This window comes from Dinoponera quadriceps, unplaced genomic scaffold, assembly GCF_001313825.1.
Source record: "Dinoponera quadriceps isolate SergipeBrazil2010 unplaced genomic scaffold, ASM131382v1 scaffold37, whole genome shotgun sequence".
Lineage (NCBI taxonomy): Eukaryota > Metazoa > Arthropoda > Insecta > Hymenoptera > Formicidae > Dinoponera > Dinoponera quadriceps.
Window position 1 is genome coordinate 2,003,439 of NW_014554446.1, and position 24,893 is coordinate 2,028,331.

A 24,893-nucleotide genomic window follows, 5' to 3' on the forward strand; every position below is an offset into this window, starting at 1 on the left:
TCTGACCAGCCCTTGAGTCATACTACTTAAGAAAAGTACTTCCGGTTCCATCGTTTAGTCATATCACGACCTCATTTTTTTTTTTTATTGAAAGTAAATAGCGTACAAAAGGTATGTACATGGTCTAGGATCTAAGCCTATCCGAAACCACGACCTCAGTTCTCGTTACGTACAGTGAAGACTCGTAGTGGGGATTCTGGAACTAAGTTACAGAAATAACGGGTTTACGGAATTATTAGACCCGTTATTTCTGTAACTTAGTTCCAGAATCTCCGCTACGAGTCTCCACTGTACATAACGAGCAACTGAGGACGTGTTAGAAAGTTTCCAGTCTGCCTTGAAAGTGTATAGAATGATTCTTATCGCAATTTATGCACCTGTTGTTTTCCCTGCATGGGAATTCGGGAGAGTTCCTATGTCCTCCCCTACATTCTAGACATCTTTCTGCGGATCTACAGAACTTGGTGGTGTGTCCGAAGCGGTCACATTCGTAGTAAAGTCGGACCGCCGGTATATAGGGCGAGACGTTGATTCTAGCTTTCCAGATGAGGATGGTGTCTGGTAAAGTTTGTCCTCGGAATTCAATACGCACAGTGGGTGAGTCAATCCACGTATTAGTGTCTTTGTTCTTCCTTTTCAGCCCCGGCGTATACAACCCTCACCAATTATACACTCAAATAGTTAATTTATAAGACTATTAAAAAAATTTGTTTATTCATCGACACCAAAACTATGTAATCCACACAGACAAATTGTAATACTATAGCGATCACGGGTCGGTTAGGCTAAGTTCCTAGACCATGTACTCCTTTTTATACACCCTTTACTTGCAATAAAAAAAAATGAGGTCATGATTGATCGTTTCGCTCTGTAGACTTAGATCAGGACACACTTCTTTGAATGAGGGTCTTTTTAAATTGAGAATAGTTGACTCTCCCAACTGTCCTCAATGTAATGTTCTAGAGTCGGCTGATCACGTGATTTGGCAATGCCCTCGTTTCGAAAATCAGAGAAATATTCTGATAAAGAATGGGGAATGTCCATTTTCCGAACCCTGCCTTGGCCGGTGCACTCCTTGCTGACGACTAAAGACCTCAATAGCTATTCTCTGTTAGGCTATTTTATAAATGGAATCAATATAACTTTTTCCTATATGTATACTTTTAGGTGAACCATTATCTTTAAGTCAAAAACCTTTTCAGTCTATAAGCTATCTCTATTCTGGTGTAATAGTAAAAGTAATATAAGTAATATAAGTAATATAGGTAATATAAGTAACTTAAGTCTAAGTTGAAAGTGAATTTTATTTGTAATATCTAGACTTTCTATATAAAATACTGACGAAGGTACAAAATAGTCTATATCCTCTGACCAATCCGGTCACAGTAGCGATCAACTAAACCAAATAGTTGCGTAGCTAATTCATTTAAATTCGCGTGCGATCTATATAAATAATCTACACAGGCACGTACCCATCTTATTTGGATTTTCATTCATACTTTTTTCTGTTACATGTATTTTTCTTTTTAATTTGATTTTTGTGAAGACTGGTTGACTTGTAATCTAAGAATCATCTACGACTTATTCTGAAAAGAATTATTTTCTTTCTTTCGGCTATTCTGGGAACACCCAAGTGGTACTATAAGCGATGGCGAAAACAGCTTTGTATTTCTTCCCTTCTTCTTTTCTTTTTAATCGCTAAAACTTTATCCGTCTCCTGGCGTGTATTGTACTCTTTAGATATTTACTCATTCAATACATAGAACTATAAAAATTGTTTATTTACTGGTATCAAAAGAAATATATTTACCTGTCAAAAATGTAATACTCTGACACCCATCGGTCGGATAGGCTTAAATCCTAGACCATGTACATACCTTTTGTACGCCATTTACTTTTAATAAAAAAAAAATGAGGTCGTGATATGACTAAACGATGGAGTCAGGCGTACTTCTATTTCTCAAGTAGTACAACTCAAGGGTTGGTCATGCTATCCATTACAATAAAAGCAGGCGAAATTCAACAAGCTATAACTTTTGTAAAAGTGACGCTATAGAGATCGTTCAAAAAGCACTTTAAAGCTTGAAGTTTTTAGTTTTTAATCAGTAATTAGCAATAATTAATGTTGTCGTTAATTTATTGGGAGAAAAAAAAACAATTATTCATTCATATTTTTTTTTAATAAAATTTCTTATTTATTTATCAAGAGATGAGCACAGAGCTATTGTACAAAAAGAAGATCATAGGCGTCTCGTAACATTGAAGAAAAAGGGAAGGCGCTACCGTACTCGTTTATTCCGAGGGTAGGCACGATCGTAAGGAGCGTAAGGATTTTAAGGAGGATCAAGAGTTCGGGCGGGAGGCTCTATTTACAGCTGGCAGCGTCGAGAGTCGTTGAATTAGGGCATATCAAACGGACGGCAGGTGCTGTCCCTCGGGGCGGAATCCGTTCTCGTCGGCTACGTAGTTGACGGTGTACCTGACGTTGGTGGCCGGGTCGACGTAGGTGAAGCTACCGCGTACGCGCAGGGCAGCGTTGTCGGTGCCGGCGTTCGCCAGCTCGGCGGATTCCTGGCGGGCCTCACCGTTCGACAGTTCGTAACCGAACTGGTAGCCGTCGATGCCGATGTTGTCCAGTGGGGTCTCCTTGACCAATACGGTCTGGCTGTTGTCGAGGGGGGGTGCCGCGAGAGCGACGGCCACGAGGGCGCAGAGGGCGATGATCTGAAAAAGCGAGGATTAATTCCCTTTTTTCAGCGATTCGTTAACTTTTGAGGAAACGTAAATTGGGGAAACACATTTGCTCGATCTCGAATCTGTTGCTCTTAAAACAGTTGCCGGTTAAGTCACCTTATTTTTTTTTCTTTCTTTTTATTTTTTTTTCTTTTTACGTAAACCATCACAAACATTTGGTATGCTTATTCTGTTTCTTAAATATTTTTTTTTTTAAACCAGAGGGTATATCTGTATTTATAATCCTTGAATAATTGTAAATCATAGAGCAATCGATAATATGCTATGTCTCATAAAGCGACTTTTAATTGGGGTCTAAATGACCCTAAGATCACTCCCAGGTTAAGGGATTAATTAAAACTACCCAGTGATCCACCAATTAACGGTAATATCACATCGACGTTATAATTTCTCACTCAACAATGTAACTTTCAGTAAGCAAGAAACATGAAATCAGTCTGTTGAAACATTGATTTTACGCGGATTTTGACATATAATATTTTATGCAAGATTATAGCTCGCAAAAAGTTACACCGTTATTAATTATATTCTGTTAGAGCCATCTTTCTCGCGTCATCGGCTTGAAAACTCGTTCCGCGGCTTGGGTTATTCCCAAGAGCGAGAGATGCAGAATTCTTTCTTGAGTTAAGGTTGGGTTAAATTGCGAATACCTACTGTTTTCATGTTGAAGGTAGATGCGCAGCTACTCCGACTCGGTAGAGAAGACTGTTGTGGATAGACGAAATCAGCGGCGATTTTATACTGATCCTCCTACTGCCAAAATTCGTCCCAGGACTACGCCAATTCACCTCTCACCTTTCTTCCCGTATCGCGTTATTTAGCACGTGCGTCTATCGTGGTCAAGATTTTGACCTTCGTGGAAATTCCTCGCACGGACAATGCTCGGATGCCTCCGAAACCTTTCGCGCTTTCGATCAAAATCGGCCGCGCCGAGCGTTACCGATGTGACGAAATTTCATTCGCGCGACATACTTTTCATACACGTAACGAGCGATAAAATTACTTAATTACTTCTCCCCGAGCGCAATGAACATAGGAATTCACATTTTCAAGCGTTTCAAACTGAATCCTCGAGAAGATTATATCGACGTAAAATTAAAATAATAATCGCCTCAATATCACAACATTTATAAAATTATATGACGAAGTCTTGCACGAAATTTGTGACGCTGCAATTATATTGGATATATTAAGAAAAAAATACATGTAGACATATTGGTTTTTTTTTTAAATATTGATAACTGTTTGCGCAATTAATTTGTAAATGATATCTCGGCAAAATAGCGCTATCATGAATCATTTTAACGGGATATTTGCAAAATTAAATTTGGAAAGAAATTGCCCAATTAGTTAGGAAAAATTGCTCAGCTATGTTATGTTTAAAACATTTAGAAACATAATTGTGCTTAAAGGAAAGAATTAAAATGATGCATATTTATGCTTCATTGTGCTAAAAATGCACAGTTATTCCTAAATTATAATTGAAAAATATTGCACTATGAAATATTACAAATTCAATGTATGTCGAAGCTTTAAATATTGAAATAAATATTGAAATAATTGTGCAATAATAATAAAGAAACATCCCGAATTGGATTTGTTTAATTTCGGACAAATGCCACTTTGAAATTTTATTCCGACAAAACCATACATTATAATGAATTATCTTCGTGCAAAGATTAGGAGATTAAGCTCGATTAATATCAATTAAATACCAAATACCAAATAAATCAACATATGTACTCTCAAGTGTGATCTAAACCAATTGTCCGACAATCACGAGGTAAGGGAGAATTTAACCTTCTTCCCATTTTATTCGACGCGATTATTCGTTATTGTCGCAGCCTCCGGGCTTCCTAATTAGAGTGCCACCCCGTGGAAAGCGGGAAGAATTTCCTCGTAAATCACGGCGTCCTCGGCTCAAAGCGACGATAAATTACTACAATTGCTTGGGCTTTCCCCCTTCGGCGAGATTTCAACCCGGGGCAATGCAGCTCGCAATGTCAGAGCCTTGAAGGCATCGTCGGCACGCAAGAATAACCCGGCATTTTTAATGTCGCTCGCGCGATACGATCAAGGGAAACTACTCTCCGCCGGATTCTCTCGCTCGTACATTTCGCATTGCGAAAGATGAATGCCGCGTCATCGCGTTATAACGTAATCGTCGCTCGTCGTCTCTCGGCACCCTTTATCGTCTTATTGATGGATTACGCCGAAGGATTACGCCGCTCGGGAAAGAATGTCGCCGAGAGAACTCATCGGACACGGCGTGTTAGAGCCGTGTCGACTCGCCGCTCGTTAATTTACATATAACCAATTGCATCCGACAAATTGGACATTCGGGGGATTCGAGAGTGGGAAGCCCGATGAAGAGAAATGAAGAGAAGAAACGAGCCGCAGTATTCGCCGGCGATATCCTCGAACTTTAGACGGGCTCGATCAAATCAGCTCGATGGAAATCAGCGGGGCGGCCGACAGCGGGACCCGTTAATGGGGGAGACCTTCGAGCTCGATAATGTCTGATTGATTGGTAACCGGCGTTTTCACAACAATAAAATGATTTTCACAATGATTCACGTCGTAAGACGCGAGTGATTTCCCAGTAATCTCGTAATGGCATCTCCTTTCTTAAATTTGTCCTGTCAAGGTAATGATAACCGTTATTCGCAGGGTTCTTTGCTTTCTGCAAAGATCGAACGAGTTGACATTTACGACGCTCGTTTTGGTACATGTGTCTCCGATCGGTGAGTATTGCATTATCTTTTAACACGACATTAATACCTCTCTCTTTCTCTCTCTCTCTCTCTCTGTCTCATTGCGACCCACGCAGTAAGATATTATGCATGTACATGCATATAATGTGATTGATGCACGTGTAATAAACACGAAGGAACGTGATGTGTTTCGAGGTAGCTGCAGTAAATATGCATATAAGAAGGCGGCCGCGTTCCTCCTCGAGAAATCCAATTTTCGCTCGCTGCCATTTCTGCAATCGGAGGGTCTCAAATCACCACGCACTACTTGAAATTTTCGACCGCGTCGGAGGAGTCGTGCGGGATCAAAAGGATCCTGAAACGGCGAAACGCGGCTGAAGTAGCCGTAACTAACACACAGGACAGGTGAGTGAGTTACGAGCCGGCCATAAATCCGCGGCGACGAACACTTTTACTTTTTGCGGCGGGAGACCCGTCTTTCTTCTTACCGAATTGCCGGTGTCGATGAAAGAATGGAAATAAAATAGCCGTGTGTGCGTTATTACACCGTAACGATCTCTTATTATAGTACGCAATTATCGCAATTTCACGTTCGTCACGACGTGTCGTACACGGAGAAAAAGGTTCCCTCGGATTTGGTGTGTGTGCTTGTTTGACTTGGGTTTGTTTAATACAAACAACATAATTTAATGTCAAGCGTCATTTCGTTCGAACGAAAATATTGTTAATTCATCATGAGAGTAAACCATGTTGTTTGATGGAAAAAATAGTAGGAAACTTAGGAGACTTAGGAGAAATAATATTTCAATAGAAAAATTGATTTCATTGTGTATTCAATGTTGTCCCACTGAAACGAGGAAATTTTTTCTTTCCACTTAACATATTCAGACAGCGCAACGTCTAAAGTCGGGTCACAAGAAGTCTTAAAAATTGCCTGGGGCAATGTTATTTTTTTTTCAGATAATTTATTGCTTGTGACAACCACGGTAAGGTTCGAATGAAAATATAAAAGAAATATATTGTTTATTCTCAAACTGAGCAATCCTATTTGTTGGATCAAGTATTCATTTGTTCGCTCTATTCCAACGGCAAACAGGCGCGTTACTTAAAACGAAGACTTAAGGGGACGTTATTTGAAAACTTTTTACCGACGGAATACTGATTTTTTTCCCGCAAAGTTTACATTGGTTGCATAGAATTACACATAAAAATTAATTGTTCAATATGTAATGAAAACGATCAAACATTTCAAGACTAAATCTCGACCTTTCAAGTAAATATTTATCTAAAATAAAAACCTTGCAACTTGTCGAGTGTGTCATCTTATTCACATTTGCGTCGCATTAACTAGAGTCTTAAACTGAAAAGCAGTTTTGTTTACGATCGATAAAAAACCGCTGTATAATATTAAAGTAAATAAAAAATGAAAATTTAGACAAAAATTGAAAGCATGAAACATTGTTTTGCAAGATTACACGGCCATTCTGCCGAAGTTCTAAGTTTATCGCAGTTTTGGGAACGAAATACGAGTAAACGGAGTAAGAAAGAAAAAGAGAGAGAGAGAGAGAGAGAGGCACAGGAATGTTACTTAAAGGTGAATTTATTTAAATTATACTAAGTTTCTAAGTTCGTGTCGACGGTTTAAGCTGGCAGGTGGGCGCCTTGCGGCTGGAATCCGTTCTCGTCGGCGATGTAGTTGACGGTATATCTGACATTGGTGGCCGGGTCGACGTAACTGAAGCTACCCTGGACGGCGATGCTCTCGTGGTCGGTGCCGAGGTTTGCCACCTGGGCGGACTCCTGGCGGCTCTCACCGTTCGACAGCTCGTAACCGAACTGGTAGCCGTCGATGCCGATGTTATCCAGCGGGGTCTCCTTGACGACTACGGTCTGGCTGTCGTCGTAGACGGGTGTCGCGAGAGAGACGGCCACGAGGGCGCAGAGAGCGATGATCTGGACAGTAATAGTGTCGTTACAGCGTTACACTAATTTGTCAATCGTTGCCGATCGTGTAAAATAAAATAATTCGATGTAGAGAGAGAGAGAGAGAGAGAGAGAGTGGAAAAGTTTATTACATGGAAAAAAATATTTTGCTGGTAAATTATTAGCTTATAGAGAAAACAAAAAAATTTGTTTGGACAGCAAGAAGATTTGGTTGTGCCAGCTAAATTTCATCGCTGTCGCAACAACAGCGAAATTATTTTTTTTCCGTATAACAAATCTCTACTGTCCCCATAGTAACAAACAATTTGCTGCACCGGTAAAGCGACTTTTCCTCCCGTGTAAATCTTATGTTATTATATTTATTATATTTCTTGCGGCAACTTTTATTTGAACCTCGAAATTTCCTCTCGCAAATCTCGCGCAACGATCGGAGGCTGCAACACCTTTACTTCAATAAGTTTCACGATGCGTCCCGTCTTCAATAGAAAGATATTATATCTCCTGAGAGAACAACAACTGAAGAAGCATATCCTCCCCTATGGAATACGAGAATGCGAGACTCGTCGAGACAAAAGTGCCGCAAGCTTTTCTCTGTCCGACGGAGTGCTCGCGATAACGGCAAATTTTGCATACAAATTGCAGATTCGATTCCACGTTACACGGCAATATAGATTGCGTTTCCCGCGTTATTATTCCGCGTTTTTACTCCCTCTGTCTCTTATTTTCCGAGCCCCGTGAGCGAAAAAAACCACCCCGCGATTCCCGAGCGTCCATCGCGACAATAACGCCAACTGGTTAATTATAACAAACGTGACATGGCATATCGCGTAACACGCGCTCGATGATCGCCCGTGATATCCTTAAAGTCCCCGAAAATCGCCTTAAGGGGGGGGGAGGGGGGAGGTCACTGCACCGAGAGGATCGCGGGATCCGCGGATTCGTCGGGAATCTCAATGACTTCCGTCATCCGTCGTCAAAGAGACCGCCGCGTGCACAAGATCGATCGGTCGCGGTTAGCACTCTCTCTAATCCCGCGTATCGTTACTGACGAAACCTCAAACAGCACGCACCAGCTTCATCATGGTGTTGGCAGCTGTACGATTCCCGTGTTCTGGAGATAGGAGAGGTGGATGACCTGAGCTGAGGTGATGGCTCGTCGAAACTGATGCGACATGCGATCGATGGTGAATATATATATAGCCGGATTTCTGTACCAATTACACGCTACCCCTACCCGTGTGCGCTGCCAAAATTGTCCCGTGTTCCCATGTCGAAATCCTCGGATGACCGGCAAGCCGGTCCGCCGCCCGAACGAACGGGCGATGGCATAACGACACGGCCCCCCCGAGAATGTCACGTAAGAACGGCTGGAGGAACGGACGGCGTTTCACCTGGGTCGGGTCGAAACGCCTAAATCCTCTTTCGCCGGCGAATTTCTTCCCGTGATAGATAACGTAGCCGGCCATACCCGCACACGTGGCTCATTGAGTTACGACGTGACGGACACGTACGTTCGTGAATTTTTGCGAGCGAGAGCGAACGTCCGATTTCGCATCACGACGTCATCGTCGACGGGTTGTAAATGGTTAGCGAGCTCTCGTAACGAGCGCGTACGTTGAGATCATCCGCGAACGTACGATCGTAATCCGAACCGTTAACGCGGGATCTCGCAACTTCAAATGCACTTTGAGAGATAAGCCTCGCTAAAGGTTAAAGGCGTAAATCCCTTTCCTCGCGCGTGTCCTCTTGATCCGGCGGCCGACTGTGACGATGCCTCGAGCGTGTTACGCAATACAGACTCATCTCTCGATGCGGATATTATCATAAACACGGGGCTCTAATGTATTTGGTCAGTCGTATAAATTCTATGGATCGTGGCGGAATAATATAATGTCATGCGTGGTTCTCGTTGCGTCACGCGTGTTTCGCGTGATTCGAAAATTTCGAACGAAATTTGTCCCAGACGGTGTAAATTTGGAAAAGAAAGAAGAATGAGACTTCTTAAGGACGTCGGAGAAATATCTCAGAGAGATAGGACATCTCCCGTACGTGTCTTGAGATCCCGGAATCTTGTATTAACATTTTGATGATTGCTTGCTTGAAGCATTAACTAATGCTATTATTATTTTTTACCGGCCATTCCTTCATAGGTCAACATAAATTAATTAATACAAGGGAAAAAAGGCAATAGGAAAGCTGCAGCCGCAAATGCGAGCGAGTGATAAATGATATTTATCACGCGCTGACATCTGCACTCGACTCTTTCTTGCCTTTCTTTCATCTTCATTGTTTTTACTTACAGAGCCTTAATAACACTTACTTGTTAATTAATACCGGGATTAGATGATAAATAGTTGCTGAAGTTAAAAGTCAAATTAAAAAGGCGATAACTGTTAACTCAACTCAGTTAATTTTTAATGAGTTCACTTTTAACTTAAACCAGTTAATTTAAAATGCATTTACTTTAACTTATTGTCTTTCTTTATATAAGTTACGATAACTCATTAATATTAAAATCATAGGGACCGCTTACAATACAAAATGAGAAAAATAAAAAACAATGCCGGCAAAATTGTTTTCCCTTTGAGCGCAAGTGTTTCTCTCTTGTATAATATATTTTGAATACAAAACAGTCTGTTGCTTTTTTATAATAGATTACCTTTTCTTTATTTAGCACAGGTTGATTTAACATTAATGTAACTTTTAAATTAGTTTTGATTTAGATAACTTTTCATTTAACCAAGTTAATTTCATAGACTATTAACTTTAATCTTAAATCAATTGAAAATAAATATTAACTTATTCAACCATGATTAATACATAGTTGGTCGGTTGTTTTCAACATTGACTATCCTTCATTTCCATTTAATTTTCGTTCTTCACGAATCCTTGTCAGAGGAAATAACCCGGCCGACAACGTTTAACCAAGCAAAACACGAGTTTTCTCGTGATCGGTCATAATAATGTGTTAGCTGCCTGTTCATTAATCGACGGATTACTCGGCGGATAAAGCCGTCCGCACCTACAAATGTAAATGCGTGAAAAATTGCCTTTTCATTATCTGCTACGATCTAATGTATAAATATAATGCAATGTAATATAAATATATAATACAAATATAATGTAAATATTTCTGCGATTTTGTAAAATATGAATAGAAATACGAAGAGAACGATTTTTATTATTCTGTTGCTACGATACGTAGGATACGTGCATCGTGCAAAAAACGCGAGATAAATATTAACCGCTGGAAACGAGCGATCACGAACATACCTGATCTTTACGACCATACAATAGCAATTCATTCCGACAAGTCGTCCCAGCACCCGGAGATTTCATTCAGATTTTATAAGAAGGCATCTTAATATCACTTTTTGATTCGGGCGAGAAAACGAGTTTCTTAATGTGAAATGTAATCCCGGAACTGCCGAAGTGCGTAGGCCTCCCGAGATGCCTCGTCATCTCTAAATGTAATTTCCGATCGATGCGATTTACTACATACATATTTTCGTTCTTCCTCCGTTTTCAAATATCTCAAGTCCGTTTCACAGATTCCAATTCCGCCGAGGAGGCGATATCTTAGTCGTTGTTAATAAAAAACCGGCCAAATTTCTCCGGCAGTCAATCGCGCGTGTTTATTCGGACGCATCGTCTGTTATGTTGTGCGAAATTAAATTAAAAATTGAAGCTTGATATACGCGTTAAAAGTGAAACTTGATCGAATTAACAGTCCGGACGCAGTCTCGTAAAAATCTCCCCCCAAAAAAAAACCCCCGAGCCTCCTCTCCGTCGTGAGTATTCATATTCAGCGTTCAAGCCGGCGGAACGTGGAATCTCATTGACTGACGTGAATTATATCGTCAAGTAACGAGGGAGGAGCGATGCGCGCTGAGAGCTTTGGAAAGAAAGTTCGCGCGGTTACATAAGCGAATGGCTTATGCTAATGATCGGGACAGAGAGAGAAAGAGAGAGAGAGAGAGAGAGGGAGAGGCGCATTACGGAGAGGAAGGATCTTCTTCGTGGGAGGATAGAACTCAACTCGATGCCACGCGCGCGTCTTCTTAGGTCTCTTCGACATTCGCGCGCGATCAGCCGCGATACACATTCGTTACATCTACGATGCTCCCCCGAAAGAAAAGAAGAAAGGAGAAGAAACTGCGGACTCACTTCGCGCACTATCGAGAATCAAATTGCTGTTAGAGGCTTGCAAAAGTTTGGCCGGATCGTCATTAATATTATTGGCTCACAGTGAATCTCATCTTACAGGTGTGAGATCAACCGATGACCTGCAATTACTGCCTGAAAGGTGATAAAAAGCGGATAACGATGGCAGATACTTCGACTGAACGTAGACGTGAACTCGATTTCGATAACGAAAGAAGTTATGTATTGGGTCGATGTAAAGGTGTTCGTTCCGACTTCTATTTAAAATATATATGTAATCGTCATCGGCAACACGTTTTGTCGAGATTACTCGCTCCCCCCGCTCTTGCAAAGAGTGATGCTTGCTCGTCCGCCTGAGCTACGATAAAGCTTTAACATTTCCACCACATCGTCCCTCATTAGTCCCGATCGTTCGATAGGCGTACACATTATGACCTGATTATCCGGTTAATCCGTCATTTTGACAACTTGACACATCGTGTCACACTATATTGTGTCACAGGGAACGATGAGTACTAATGGGTCTCGGCATAATGCCGACGCTGAGGCAGCTTCCATTGCGGCTTAACGTACGATCACGGCAAGGATGGTCAGGGTAACAATCGAATAATATTACTCGCGCGTGCTGTTATATTATATAATATTACAGTGTATTATTATCTCGCGCGCACACGGAGATCCTCTCGTGGGACTTTCTAATACATCTGCGACCAAGACACCGCGTTATGTCACGCGCCAACGTAACAGCCGGACCGTCGCTGTATTAGCAGTGTGTACTACCTCGCGCGTAATTACGGACGTTTATCATTAATAATACACAATACGCGCGAGCACCGCAGGCCAGATTACCGATCGCACCGCGGAGCCGATTAGTAGCCTGGCGGCGTCATCATCCCGCGAGAGCGGCACGTTAGCCCGAGTCGTTAACGAGTCGAATGACGATTAATATTCACGATATTACCGAGAACGCGCTTTGCATCTTCCAATCGGCTCCTCTCGCGCGCGTTGCTCGTTTTGACAGAACTTCGTCTCGGAGAGCCGCCGCCCAGCGGAACGGAGCTTGAGAGATCGGCGGAATTTTATACGGGGAATTTATTATCCGGAATTTATTCAGACTCGAATCTTGGAGGAATAAAATTAGAAGCAACAAGATCGACGCGGTGAATCGACACACCCATGTTCCTCGGCTGCAAAGTGTACACAGTAAAATATCGCTTCTACCGCGAAGAGAAACGATTAATCAGTTTGTGTTGCTTCTTTTAAGAAACGGTTAAGAAACTTTGACGCTCTTTTCCTTTATATAAAGGAGATAAAACGTGAAAACGAAACAGTTAATTACAAATAAAAGCGCAACGGAAAAGGTGATCGGCCGGCGGGCGGAGGATTCCTACCAAAGTCAAAATCGGGGCAATTCTGTGACACCGTGTATAGGATATTAGATAACTGGCCGGGTTAGTGTCCCGACGGAGCCGCGGCGAATCGTGACTCTCTTCCCTTCTGCACGTCTTCTGCCGCGTGATATTATTGTATAATCGATTGTGTGCGAGCAAGAAGAGCGCCGATGCAAAAGAGGCGCGCGTGCGCGATCATTTCGCGTGGACGAGCAGATTGCGAGCGGCAGGCTCCTCGTCCTGCTCCTTCGTCCCCGCGCTCGCTTACGTAAGGAAGGTGTGCAACGCGTTACGCACGCCAACACACGTGGCCCGACCCCTGGGCGTCCGACGCTAACGCTAATTGCCACTTTGGGCAATTAACGATTCGGCTCGCGACTTTACGAAGCCGGTTCCCGCCGGGAGTCGTTTCTGCCTGCGCGCGAATACGCGATTTTACGCGCGGGATGAAAAATTCAGCGGAACAGGTGGGACGGTAAGCAAACGGTTTAAATACACCAAGAGAAAGATTTTTTCGGATTTCATGAATTTTATCTCGCATCCACGAACAAATTTCGTCATCGGCGTGCTCCGAAGAAACTAACGTTCAGATTAATAACTACGATTGTTGAGCGCATATGTGTCTTCATGTTAAGAAAGAAAATTTATTCGAAACGGAAGATAATTTTCTCACAGAGAAACGATTCGCCTAATTTCACATATTTGTCGTGGGCAATTAATATCTTGTTCGGTTGGAAGATATTATTTCGCACAACGGCGTTCTTTCCGTCAAATAATAAAATTTTCTCGAACGAGACGGTACAGTTTTTACCCGAGCAAGTAATATTTCGCGCACAGTTACATGTCGCTTCTGCGAAACGAATTTTAGTCGAATAAACAGAAGTACGAAATCTGCAGCATCCGACGAAAAATACAAGACGGTCGGGTCTCCGCCGCAATTGAAACGAATCGCGCGCGCGGCGAGCCGAGATCGGTGGCGCGCCGGGAAAATCGCGCGCGCTCGATCCTGCCTCGACGACTTTACGACCGTGAAATTATGCGCCGATTTGACCACAGGGTTCCCGCAGAGCGATCGTCGATCCTGCTGGGAAACTACGGTGGAGACGAACGAACGAACGAAGCGGAGAAACGGAGACGCGCGCGCGGGAGGACGCTGCTTTTCAACGAGGAACTCGCGCGCACACGAGGCGGGAATTTCGCAAGAATCCTGCTGGACCGCGAGGTCGTCGCCGACTAAAGGCGATCCTTGCGTAATATCACCGAGCCGAGAGGCACGATGGCACGGATCGGCTAAATGCCACCGCACCGTCTTCGTCGGCGGATGGACGGACGGATCCTTGCGGCGCTTGCATTGAGCGAAGTCGGTCCTGTCGTTCTGCGAATCCATCGCTTTGACAGTGGAATCGAAAATCGATATTCAGCCGATATTCAGCGTTCGCTCTCATATCGCGATAAAACAAACAGAGGAGGCGGAGGAGGAGGAGGATGGAAGGATGTTTCGTGAATCGACGAAATCACCTTTCATCACGACACGGCTTTCTAATAGCGAAACGAAATTCCTTTACGTTCGTACACCGCCGTGGTAATTAGACTTCATTGATACGTTGCGCATAATGAACGAGTAAATAGCAAGGCGCGGTAATTTCTTCTGATCCGTTCTCGAGCCCCGAGCGAGAAAAGCTCCCTTTCACAGCCGACGAGAGGCACCCGGACAGAGCGTGCACTCCTGATGAAGGAACATCTCAAAGACGCGTCGTGTCTCGTTTAGACGGTTTTTTCCAGACAGCTTTAAGGCTCCCGTTTCCTCATCGCGGCCATCTTGATTAATGACGCTAACAAGGAGAAAACGCATGCCCGATATCCTTACCGAATAGGTTGAAGTGAAAGGTTCTGTCCACCAGTGTCGTAATTGATTATTAAGTCATTTCGGTTTACGAGTTAATTGATCATCGAGTGATTTATTAAGTAATCTATTAAGTGGCGTATTAATTAATTGGTTATTCATTATTAAGTTATTTCAGTAAGCTATTTTCGCGATACCTGACGAACGTTTCGCGTACGATGAACCGTGAACTTCCGGTTCTGACAAACATGGCGGCCACAGCGGCATTTATATCTTTATTATTCTATCCACGTCGCGTCTTCGTCCGACCAGTTCGCTCGCGAACCACTCGAAGCGCGGCATAACGCACTATCGCGGCTTATCCGCGTGCATTATCCTTCGAGCATTATCCTTCTGCACACGCGATTGATTTACCGCGTTATACGCCGAGGATAAACCGCGATCGTACCACCTGCGCATATATGCATCACGAATGTATCGCGCGATGCGTCGCGCGCTGGTGATATTCATCCTCGTAATTCACGCGGCTCGTTTCCTCGCGCGTTTACCACGGATGACGTAGCCAGATAAGATAATTATACCAGCAGGATGTGACCTCCTGCGGTGCGCCCGAGAGAGCACGGGGTGGGCTTTAAAGGTGGCGTCTTCTCCGGTAAAGAGTGGCCGCAAAAGGTGAGCGATGAAAGAATGTACCGCCTTAAATTATATCGTTATAGAGACGGATGCAACCTGTCTCCCTCTCCTCCTTCTATCGTTCTCTCTCTCCCTCTCTCTCACACACACACATACACCTCTCGGTGCTGCAATCGGTCATAAAACATGTAACTATATCGGTGCCGCGCGTACGTCACAATTATAATTAGTGGCACCCGTGGTGGTGCGTCGCACTGAGAGAAAAGTATAGTTGTTTTCGGGGACGACAGTATCCTTTTCTTTTTTTATTTCACACAAAAATAACAGCAACACGTAAGGCTGTCGTCGCTGAAACTGTAGTAACACTTACTAGAAAAATAGTTTTTTTTTTTATCATATTTGCTCGACGTGATTTAGCTTCGAGAAGCGCCGCAGAGAACGAGGTGTGAATCGCGACGATTCGCGAAGAGAAAAAAGGAGGGAAACGGAAGGAAGAAATACGGAAACGAGATAACCGTGCGTTCGCACGATTCTTCTTTCGCGAAACGACCCGGAAAACTCACGCTGCGAGCACCACTTAGCGCGGAAATTTACATGCCGAATGATGCAAACAATGGCTTATCTGCGGGGAAGCATCGATGCGTGCGCGGGCATTCCGATCGGACGACGCGAACGTAACGAGCACGCTCTCCTCCGTCGTCTCTTCCTCGGTCGCTGCTCGACAAACCGGCGTAAATTCAAGAGCGCAATTTCGATCGGGACAGAGAAGACGAGAGAGACCGATTTCAACTCGAGCTTCTGAAAAAAAAAGAACTCTTACCGATGGAAACGAGCTAATTAAGGTCAAGAACGAGTGGCGGATTTTTTCGCCGTTCGTTATTAATCCTGATTTACTAAACGCGTGGACGCTCGTGAAGTCATCGTTCCGAGCCGGTTTCGTTTCGGGAGATTCTTGCATATTTCGAAAGACACGTACCTCGCGCGCGAAGTTATTATTCGCTAACTCCCGGCAACGATTTCCATTAAAGCAGCAGCTGTCGCGGCAACCGGCTCTTTCCTTCTCAATTTGCAATAACTGAAACACAGGCACGCGCGTTGTTTAGCTAATTAGCTAATTATTATTGCGTAGGAAAAACGTCAGTTCGTCAAATTGTTAAACAGACGTCAGGCTAAAATTCTCTATTGAACGAAAAATCTAGTTTTTTTATTCTTTCTCTTTCGTTTGCTTTGATATTTAATATTTTAATTTTTCATCTCCTTTGACGATGAACTTATTCAGAATGCATGCAATGATTTGCGCAGACTTGTCGCATATTTTCGTAACGTATCGACGTATCATAATAATGCGGACGAGGTGCGTTGCAAAATCAAAACTTGATTACGCAGATACGCAACGAATCTATTCGGTATAATAAATAATTAATTTACTCTCCTCTCTCCGTTTTCTTTTTTATATCTACTAAAACTAAGTAGGTCGCTGATATTTGCCGTTTTAAAAAGTGAGTCGCGGTTCGCATAGATTTGGCAAACTCTGCTCTACAGTATTTACACTGAGAAAAATGTCCATCGGATAAACCAATTAAATGATATATTCGATTGTTATTTTTACTATCCGATCAAGTAATAAATATCTTTATCCGATGAAGTAACCGATTAAATTACCGATGCAATTACCGATGAAACTTAATGTGAAAATTAGCTTTTATCCATTGTGATTTTCATCGGATATGATCGGATATCCTTCTCAGTGCATGTTTCGTCAAAAGGCAAGTGTTTTCGGGCGACGGCAATAAATAAAAATCATAACTGACGATAAAATTATGAGCTTTCTCGTTTGAAATAGATTTGGATCGTTCCAGGAATGACGTTTTAACACTTTGCCAGCCGCTGTCACGTACGCGTGACTTTTCTTCGCCAACTGTTATCGGCCACTGTCACGTACACGTGACTTCTTCTCGCCAGTGGTGATGCTTCATCCCGATGTTTTTATAAGTACACATATTGATGCAGAGCAACAATTGATGAATAAGGAACAGTGGTGGCGAGCAGTAGAACCTGCGTGAATCTCGCCGGCGGCAGCGTAACGGTGATGCGATAAATGGGCGGCCGGCAAAGTGTTAAGTTTTATAATTGACTAGTAGAGGCTTAATTATATCATCAATCATTTCTGGAGTGGTCAAAACCTGCTTCATCCGAAAACATCGTATATAATATCTGCTGATATCCAGCACCAATTATCGTCAATTAGCGACTGTTTCGAAAATCAGAGGCGTTCCATCGAGCACACGGAAATAAAATAGTCTTAAATCAACGAATGAAAAAAGTCACAAGAATGTACAAAATAAGATGGGAGGGTTCCATTAAAAAAAATTCAACTTGACCTTCATATGACGGATTCCAACCAAAGTCAAACTGTTATCATCATTAGGTAGACTTTTAGCCTTACAACTTTGCTTCTTACATAATTTTCGTTATAGTTGAACGTTTTTGAGATATTTTAGCGTTTCTGGATTTTTCGAGGACTCTGTATAAGCGAGAATATTATAATATTCTTAGAAGATTTTTCGTCTTAAATCGAATGCAAGTAATACTTGCATCAATTCAATCAGATCAAGACTAAAGATCTCCTAAGAAGATTATAATATTCTTACTCGCACATGAGATCTGTCTATTCTTGACTTAAGGCTAATTTTTTCCTATGTTCAATCCGATTATGCGAGCCTATCTACATTTTATCGCTGGAAAACACTCAAATTATCGCGGAAAGGACGCGCATGCATGAGATGCTCGACGAAGCGCGCGTGTCCAACAATAAGCGAGTCGAGAAGCGAGAAGGGGAGGAGTAGGAGGAAAGATCGTCGCGAAGGAAACGTTCGGAAAATTATCGATACTCCTTATTGCCTTTTCAATTGCGCCGGTACGGTATACGCGTGTCTCAGGCGCGACGTTTATTACCATTGGCGATAATCCACCGGGACCGGTGAACTTTTCCACCGGGGAGAGAGAGACCGGGGCGATGGATAGATGGGCGACTGTCCACGCCATCGTGTCACGCGAAAACGCCGATGCCGGGATCGGACGCTTAGGATTTATCATCGCGAGGAAGACGTGTGCGAAGGCCGTAATTTCCCGTCGATACACACGGGGAGAGAAAGGTTTCTTTAGATTTTAGTATTTCCATTTATCCGACCAAAATTTCTTTCACAGAAATATTATTTATTAATCGAAACATTAGTTCCTTCGGAGCATGACGAAATTGGTTTGGATGCGATAAAATTGATTGAAATCTGAAGAAATCTCTTTCTCAGTGCCACCACCGTGCGCATTGCCTGGCATTGCCTGATTACGCGCGCCCGTACGGTGGTCACCGGCGCACATACGGAAATTGCAATTTCGCGCGACATTTGCGAGAGTTCGAGACGATATCGACTGGATAGCGCACGAAGAGCGCTCGCGACTTCTCGCCGTTTCTCACGTAGGTTGCAGCCGTGCAGCCTAACCTTTGCAGCCGGCGGTTGTTGCGCGATCGAAAGAGGAACACGCTTCTGTCGTGCGTCCGACAAAAAGTGGTCGTCGCGAAATCGCGACTGTATGTGTGTGTGTGTGTATGGGGCACTTGATTGAGAATCGCTCTCCTCGCATCTGCGTCTGTGCGCGCGCCTATCAAAATTGACACGTCGAATAATTGGGAAAACGCGTCAATCTCGACTCGCCGCGCTTTAGATATTTTTCCAACCAATAAATATCGAAGATAATGTCACAAGAAACATTTACTTCGCAACGTTTCATCTTTTTTTTTCGATGCGTTAAGGGCCACAATTGTTTCACAAATATTTTTAAAAGATCGATCTTTTTCTGGACTGGAAGAAAGGATTTGCTAACAATTAAAAAAATATTTAGTTAAATAGCTTCAACTAAATGATTTGGTTATCGTAATCCTTTTTTTCAATGCGTTCTTCTCGTATACGACTCAAATTAGTATTCGAACTATTTGGATTGAAAGTAGATGTGACTGAAAAAATTAGATGCTAAATGTATAAATATAAAAAGATCACATATTAAAGATATAAAAATAAAATGATATGTTAATCGAGTGATTTCGGTAGAAATTTATTTTAATTTTTTTTCTAACAAAAAAGAGACGCTCCATGAATATTGGCCGTTAATAGATTACACACGACTTTCGAGCGCACATATTTCGACGGCACCAGCGGACCGATGTGCGCGGTCAGAACGTGAAGAGAACGAAGATACCTAGGAAATATTTCGAAATGTCGCGCGGTCTCAAAATTTCTTGAATATAATTTCGAGGAAAGATCGCGACAAGAAAGGTAGGAAGACTCGAGAAACGAGAGGAGAGAGAAAGAGAGAGAAAGTGAGCGAGTAAGAATATCTTGGAGGTACGCAAAATGCGTCACCGCGTAACCATATCGAGACACGCGTACTCGTGCATCTGCCGTTAACATATTGCCAGCGCGGCTCGGATGATGCACGAGCGAAGCGAGGGCATTATGAGGCGACGGTTACGAGGGAGCAGATGAAGAGAGAAGCAGAAAGAAAGAGAAAGACAAAGACAGACGTGGCCAACTCGTTGACATTTACTCGCTTTCGCGACTTTTTCGCCGACGATGCCGCCACCACCACCACTGTCGCATCTATGCAAACGCCGGGCTATGCAATTATCGCCGACGTACGTCCTTGAGGGCGGGTTTACCGGTGCGCGAAACTCCTTGCTCACGTTAAATCGTCCCTCGCTAAGTCGATCCTGAGCATTTAATCGCAAGAAACGACGCGCTCAACGCGTATGCAAATAATACACGACAGGTTCTGCCTCCGGCGAATATATTATTGAATATACACTCATTTACTTTTCTTGCTTCTGGATCTCTCGCGAGTTGATGTAATCGAACGGAAATCGCTCGTCAAACGACTCCCGAGATGCGCCGACCAAGAGCACCTCCTCTCTCTCGTGCCTTCGCGCCGAACTTCGTATCGGCCGACTCTTCGAAGTTCCGCGTCTTCGAAGACGCGTGCTACGAGAAGGCTAGTTTTATCTGTGATCGGGAAGAGTATAAAAAATATATAGAAATATGGGAACGTGTAAAAAACGTGGCCTTGCGTTGGCTTGCGATCATCATTAGACGCGTGACATTCGCGCGATCGCAAGATTGTAAAAGGTTGCCGACGAGGTCCATTAAAGGCAAATAGCTATTCGTTTACGCGTGTATTCATGAATTTTATAGGTTCACCGTGGCCGATTAGTTGAGTCAGCGGTTAAAAGACAAATGGATCTTCATTCCGCGCCCAGTCAGTTCGTGGCTTCCACGCGTAAAATCGAGAGTTAATTAGCACGTTCGCTTTATTGCGGTTTGTTTAGGAAATTCTCACCACAATGCATATCGCTTTTTTTTTTCCTAAAACAAACTTAGTTCATTTCTTTAAGGTTATTTAATCATCTTCTATCTTGAAAAAGACGCCCACACAAATAATTGTGCTGTTGTAACGAAACCATCGTTGCTACTGCATATTCGCGGGTAAAATTTAATCGGCGTAATCAAATTAACGGGGATAGTTTCGCTGTCAGGATAGAAAAAATATTCTGCCGAACGAATTTGTTTTTAGGACACGTTGACTGAATTTTACGGACTATCGTAAATTGCCGCATTGTTACAACTCGCTCTTTCTTTAGCGGCATGTTCGCGCTCGTAAAATATATTAAACAGACAAATTGGTTATTTTATAGATATTGTGTCACACACATGCCTGACACCGGTGTTTCTCGTTGCAGTGACAGTGAAAGTGATATATGACGCTGGTAATGAACACGTATCAAGTATAGAATTGAAAATGTTGATCGGAGACAAAGATGAAGTAAGAGATCGGTCACACACGTGTGATGCTGCCAGCGAAACTATTAATTGCGTCACATCGTTTTATTTCCGTTTCGGAGTTCGACCGATCTCGCGCCCGACTCGTCACCCACGCGTCGATCTCGCGTTGAATCCGGATTCCGTTCTGTCCTCACTTTCGTCCTGAAGAAGCCGGTCTCAGCCTCGATTGCATAATTTCCAAGTCGGCGTTTATTACATCGGGCATTTCGACCGGCAGGTTTTCGCAGGGAATTCAGCGTCGAGCGTCCTTACTTGGAATTTCCAGGTTGTAACCCCGCGTTAATGCTCGTCGTCGCGGCTCGGAGAGTGCGGAAAAGGTCCTCTCTATTGCACGATTCTCCACCACACACGCAGGTACTATCATTTATCTAGTGGGCCTTATCGCCGCCCACTCGTAAATCATCCATCACTGACCGCACAGGAAGAGAGAGAGAGAGAGAGAGAGTGGAGGGTGAAACGCAAATTCGTGCTCCTCACGCCTTTCGTCGCGACGCCGGTTGACATTTCAACGTGTTTTCGTGTGCGCACACGTACCCCCCGTACCAATTTCAATCTCTCCTCCGCTGTCTCACTGTGTATATCATTAGAGTTAACAAAACGTCGCCGCCGGTTTAACCTTTCGCGAGCGCGACGAGGAGGCGGTGCTGCGAATGCGCCGATCGCGTTTCCTTTTTCTTTTTTTCTCTCTCTCTTTCTCTCTCTTTCTCCCTCCCTCTCTCTCTCTCTCTCTCTCAAACGGCTCGTTACTTTTTGCTTACGCAAGCTTTGGAAGCTACTCTCGAGCCGCAGGCGAAACACCGCACACGCACATGCGTCGCACACACATCCGAAACACATCCGACCTATTTTATGCGTTTTAATAAAAAGGAAAAGAGAAAAAAATTATTCTATTGGATCTCCGTCTCACCATGTGTGTTGCTTCATTAACCACGATCGCCGCGCGTCGATAAAATTCACCGAGTGAATTCTTTCATGGGATTAATTAATCCCAAAGTCGTCTATCGTCTTTGCAGCGACACGGTTGTAATGCCTGCGATGGCGTAAGGAATCAAATGAAGTCCCGGTCGGCGAAGGTGAGGTAAAGCGTTCACGCGTGTACTTGGCCGTTCGGCGTACTTCGACGACGTAATTACTCATTAAACTGAGCGTCCGTGTCAAGACGCGTCACCGGATACGATCGCAAGCTTGCTCGTCTCGCTTCGAAAGCCGGCTACACGTGTGCACGCAAGTGTTTGTGCAAAATCGGACATTGGAATTAATGCCATCGACACCATCGAGAAATCGAGATCTTTGACGGCGCGACTGTGAAAGTTATCGCTCAAAAAAAGAATTCGAGTAGCCTCGCCCGAGAACAAAATAATTATTAACGAATTACTGTGAGATACAATTGCGAAATAAATTGACGCGGATTGACGCGAGCCTCTGAACTCGCACAAACCGGCGCAAATCTCTCGTTCCAAACGTCGGGTGTAATCCGACCGGCCGAAACATTCGTGCGATTCGATGCTCCGCAAAAGGATAAGGAAAAAGAGGGCGAAAGGGAGTGAGAGAGCGAGAGGGTGAGCGAGAAAGAACGTAGGACTCTCGTCTTCTTCTTCGTGATCTTTGCATAATCGATGTATAATCATCGAAGTCTGCGTTTACGGTCGCGAATCGTGACGAGCACTGACTTTCTCACGTGCAAAAAACGTAAAGACGAAAACGATGGGAGGCGTTTCAACATTAGAACGGCGGCCCGAGCTGTACGGGGCGCGAATGTTTTACAAGTTAATCCCCGTGACGTCGAAATGGCATTACTGCACGTCCGCAGGGAAGAGCAGAGCCAGCCGAGATTAATTACATCGGCCAACTAATTTCGCATCATAAATCGCATCCTTTGTACTTTCAATCCTTTCCATATATGTTTATCTGTCGAAGCGGCAAACGAAGATAAAAAAATCCTTTAGCTATAGCTCAAGAAATACAGGATAGAAATATTTCATATACTCCTTTTCATTATCCGTGCATTATCTCTATTAGACCAACTGACGCATAAATATAACATTGAACAAGAAGAAAAAAGTAATCATATTTTCAATATTTTGTGTACACACGTGTCCATCTCGACTTCGCTTTAAATTAACATTTATCATATAAGTAGCGAAATAAATGTGTAGGGACGTCATATCGCTTGATAAATACAAAATTTATGAGAGACCCCTCTGATGCGCTATGGACATGCGACACTAATGAGCCATTCATCCTTAAACGGAATTTGTTATTGCAAAGCATTCGTCGTCGTATCTTTTGAAATGGCAAGGTCACCAGTAGAGTGTTACGTCACCAACTTTCCTCCGACGCGTATAACTTCGAGAAAACCAAATGTCACAATGACCAAGGACGCGTACTGCCGCGTGTAACATCGCCGCTGGCCACCACGCGATGAAACTGCGCGCGCGACGTAGGAATCCGCGGCGCGAGAGTTTTGGCTTTCACATTCCCAGCCGGGTCGCCGCCGAAAACCGCCGGCGAGGTGGACGCATCCTCGAGGGAGCACCAGGTAAGCGCGTGTGCACGAGAGAACGCGACCATAGCCTCGTTGTTGTTGTTGTTGTTGTTGTCGTCGAGGTGTCTGGGAAAATGACGGCGGAAAATCCGCGCGGAATTTGCGCGCTCGGGGAAGGAAGGCGCTTTCGAAAGTCGCGAGTATTCCCGCGAGCTCCGAAGATCGAGACATTCGAGACCTCAGATAGATCGCAGGGATCTATCGAGTGTTTGCCCGAATGCCCACCGTTGCTGGAGATGCTAAGTTGCGAAAATGGCGAGATTCGCGCCGCGCTGAATCTCATTGCACCGTTAAAATCGCGACGCGTCAAATAAATATATGGCAGATTCGAGTTTAACGATCTCTTTCCGCAACGCGCAATCGATCGGGCGATCGCGAGAAATCGCCGCGTTTATCGCGACGATGTGCGAGTACGGAAATCGGACATGATGATTGAAAGATCGAAGGAATGTTATGTAATGTTTTTTAATATTATAGAAATGTTCCATCGATGTTACACTTCGCATAATATTCTTGGCACGTTATAAAATTGTCTTAGAATATTAAAAAAAATAATAATAATATAGAAAAAAAATATATAAATTAAAAAAATATATATATATGTATACATGTAAAATATAAAACGTATTATTTCAAATGTTATATTTTTTATCCTGGCGAGAAAGCTTGTTTCCGCCCTAATTACGATTCATTCGTTGGCATAATCAAGCCAACGGAATTTGATCGCAACGAGTACGCGGCAGCGACGATGATTTCGTCGTAACAAGCAAGATCACTTTTCTCCGGCGATGCAACAGCGTCGATTAGGTTTTTAATCGGCCGGTCTATCTTCCCTCGATTGGCAACCGGCAAACGCCGTGTAAATAAAAACTTTGACGACGATCGAAGTAATACTGCGCGTACTGACACAAGCGGGAACAACGGGAACAATCGCCTTTGTGCCGACGTTGAGCCGTCCTTGGCAATGATTCACGGCGGGATTCCTCCCGCGCGGAAAATCGTTTCGAGAAGCGA

At 43.5% G+C, this 24,893-nt stretch overlaps 2 protein-coding genes and 1 long non-coding RNA gene across 3 annotated transcripts; 1 reads left to right on the forward strand and 2 right to left on the reverse strand.

Annotated features, from left to right (window-relative positions):
• Window positions 1–306: 306 nt before the first annotated feature.
• Window positions 307–1,933, forward strand: LOC106750224. Its single transcript, XR_001374924.1, has 2 exons — window positions 307–561; window positions 641–1,933. It is a non-coding gene; the product is annotated as an uncharacterized LOC106750224 (long non-coding RNA).
• Window positions 1,934–2,183: 250 nt separating this feature from the next.
• On the reverse strand, window positions 2,184–2,733 carry LOC106750218 (flexible cuticle protein 12-like; the record flags this gene model as incomplete). Its single annotated transcript, XM_014630404.1, has 1 exon — window positions 2,184–2,733. A coding segment is annotated over one exon (324 nt), but the record flags the coding sequence as incomplete, so codon positions are not given.
• Window positions 2,734–7,109: 4,376 nt separating this feature from the next.
• Window positions 7,110–7,445, reverse strand: LOC106748800 (flexible cuticle protein 12-like; the record flags this gene model as incomplete). Its single annotated transcript, XM_014627669.1, has 1 exon — window positions 7,110–7,445. A coding segment is annotated over one exon (336 nt), but the record flags the coding sequence as incomplete, so codon positions are not given.
• Window positions 7,446–24,893: the final 17,448 nt, after the last annotated feature.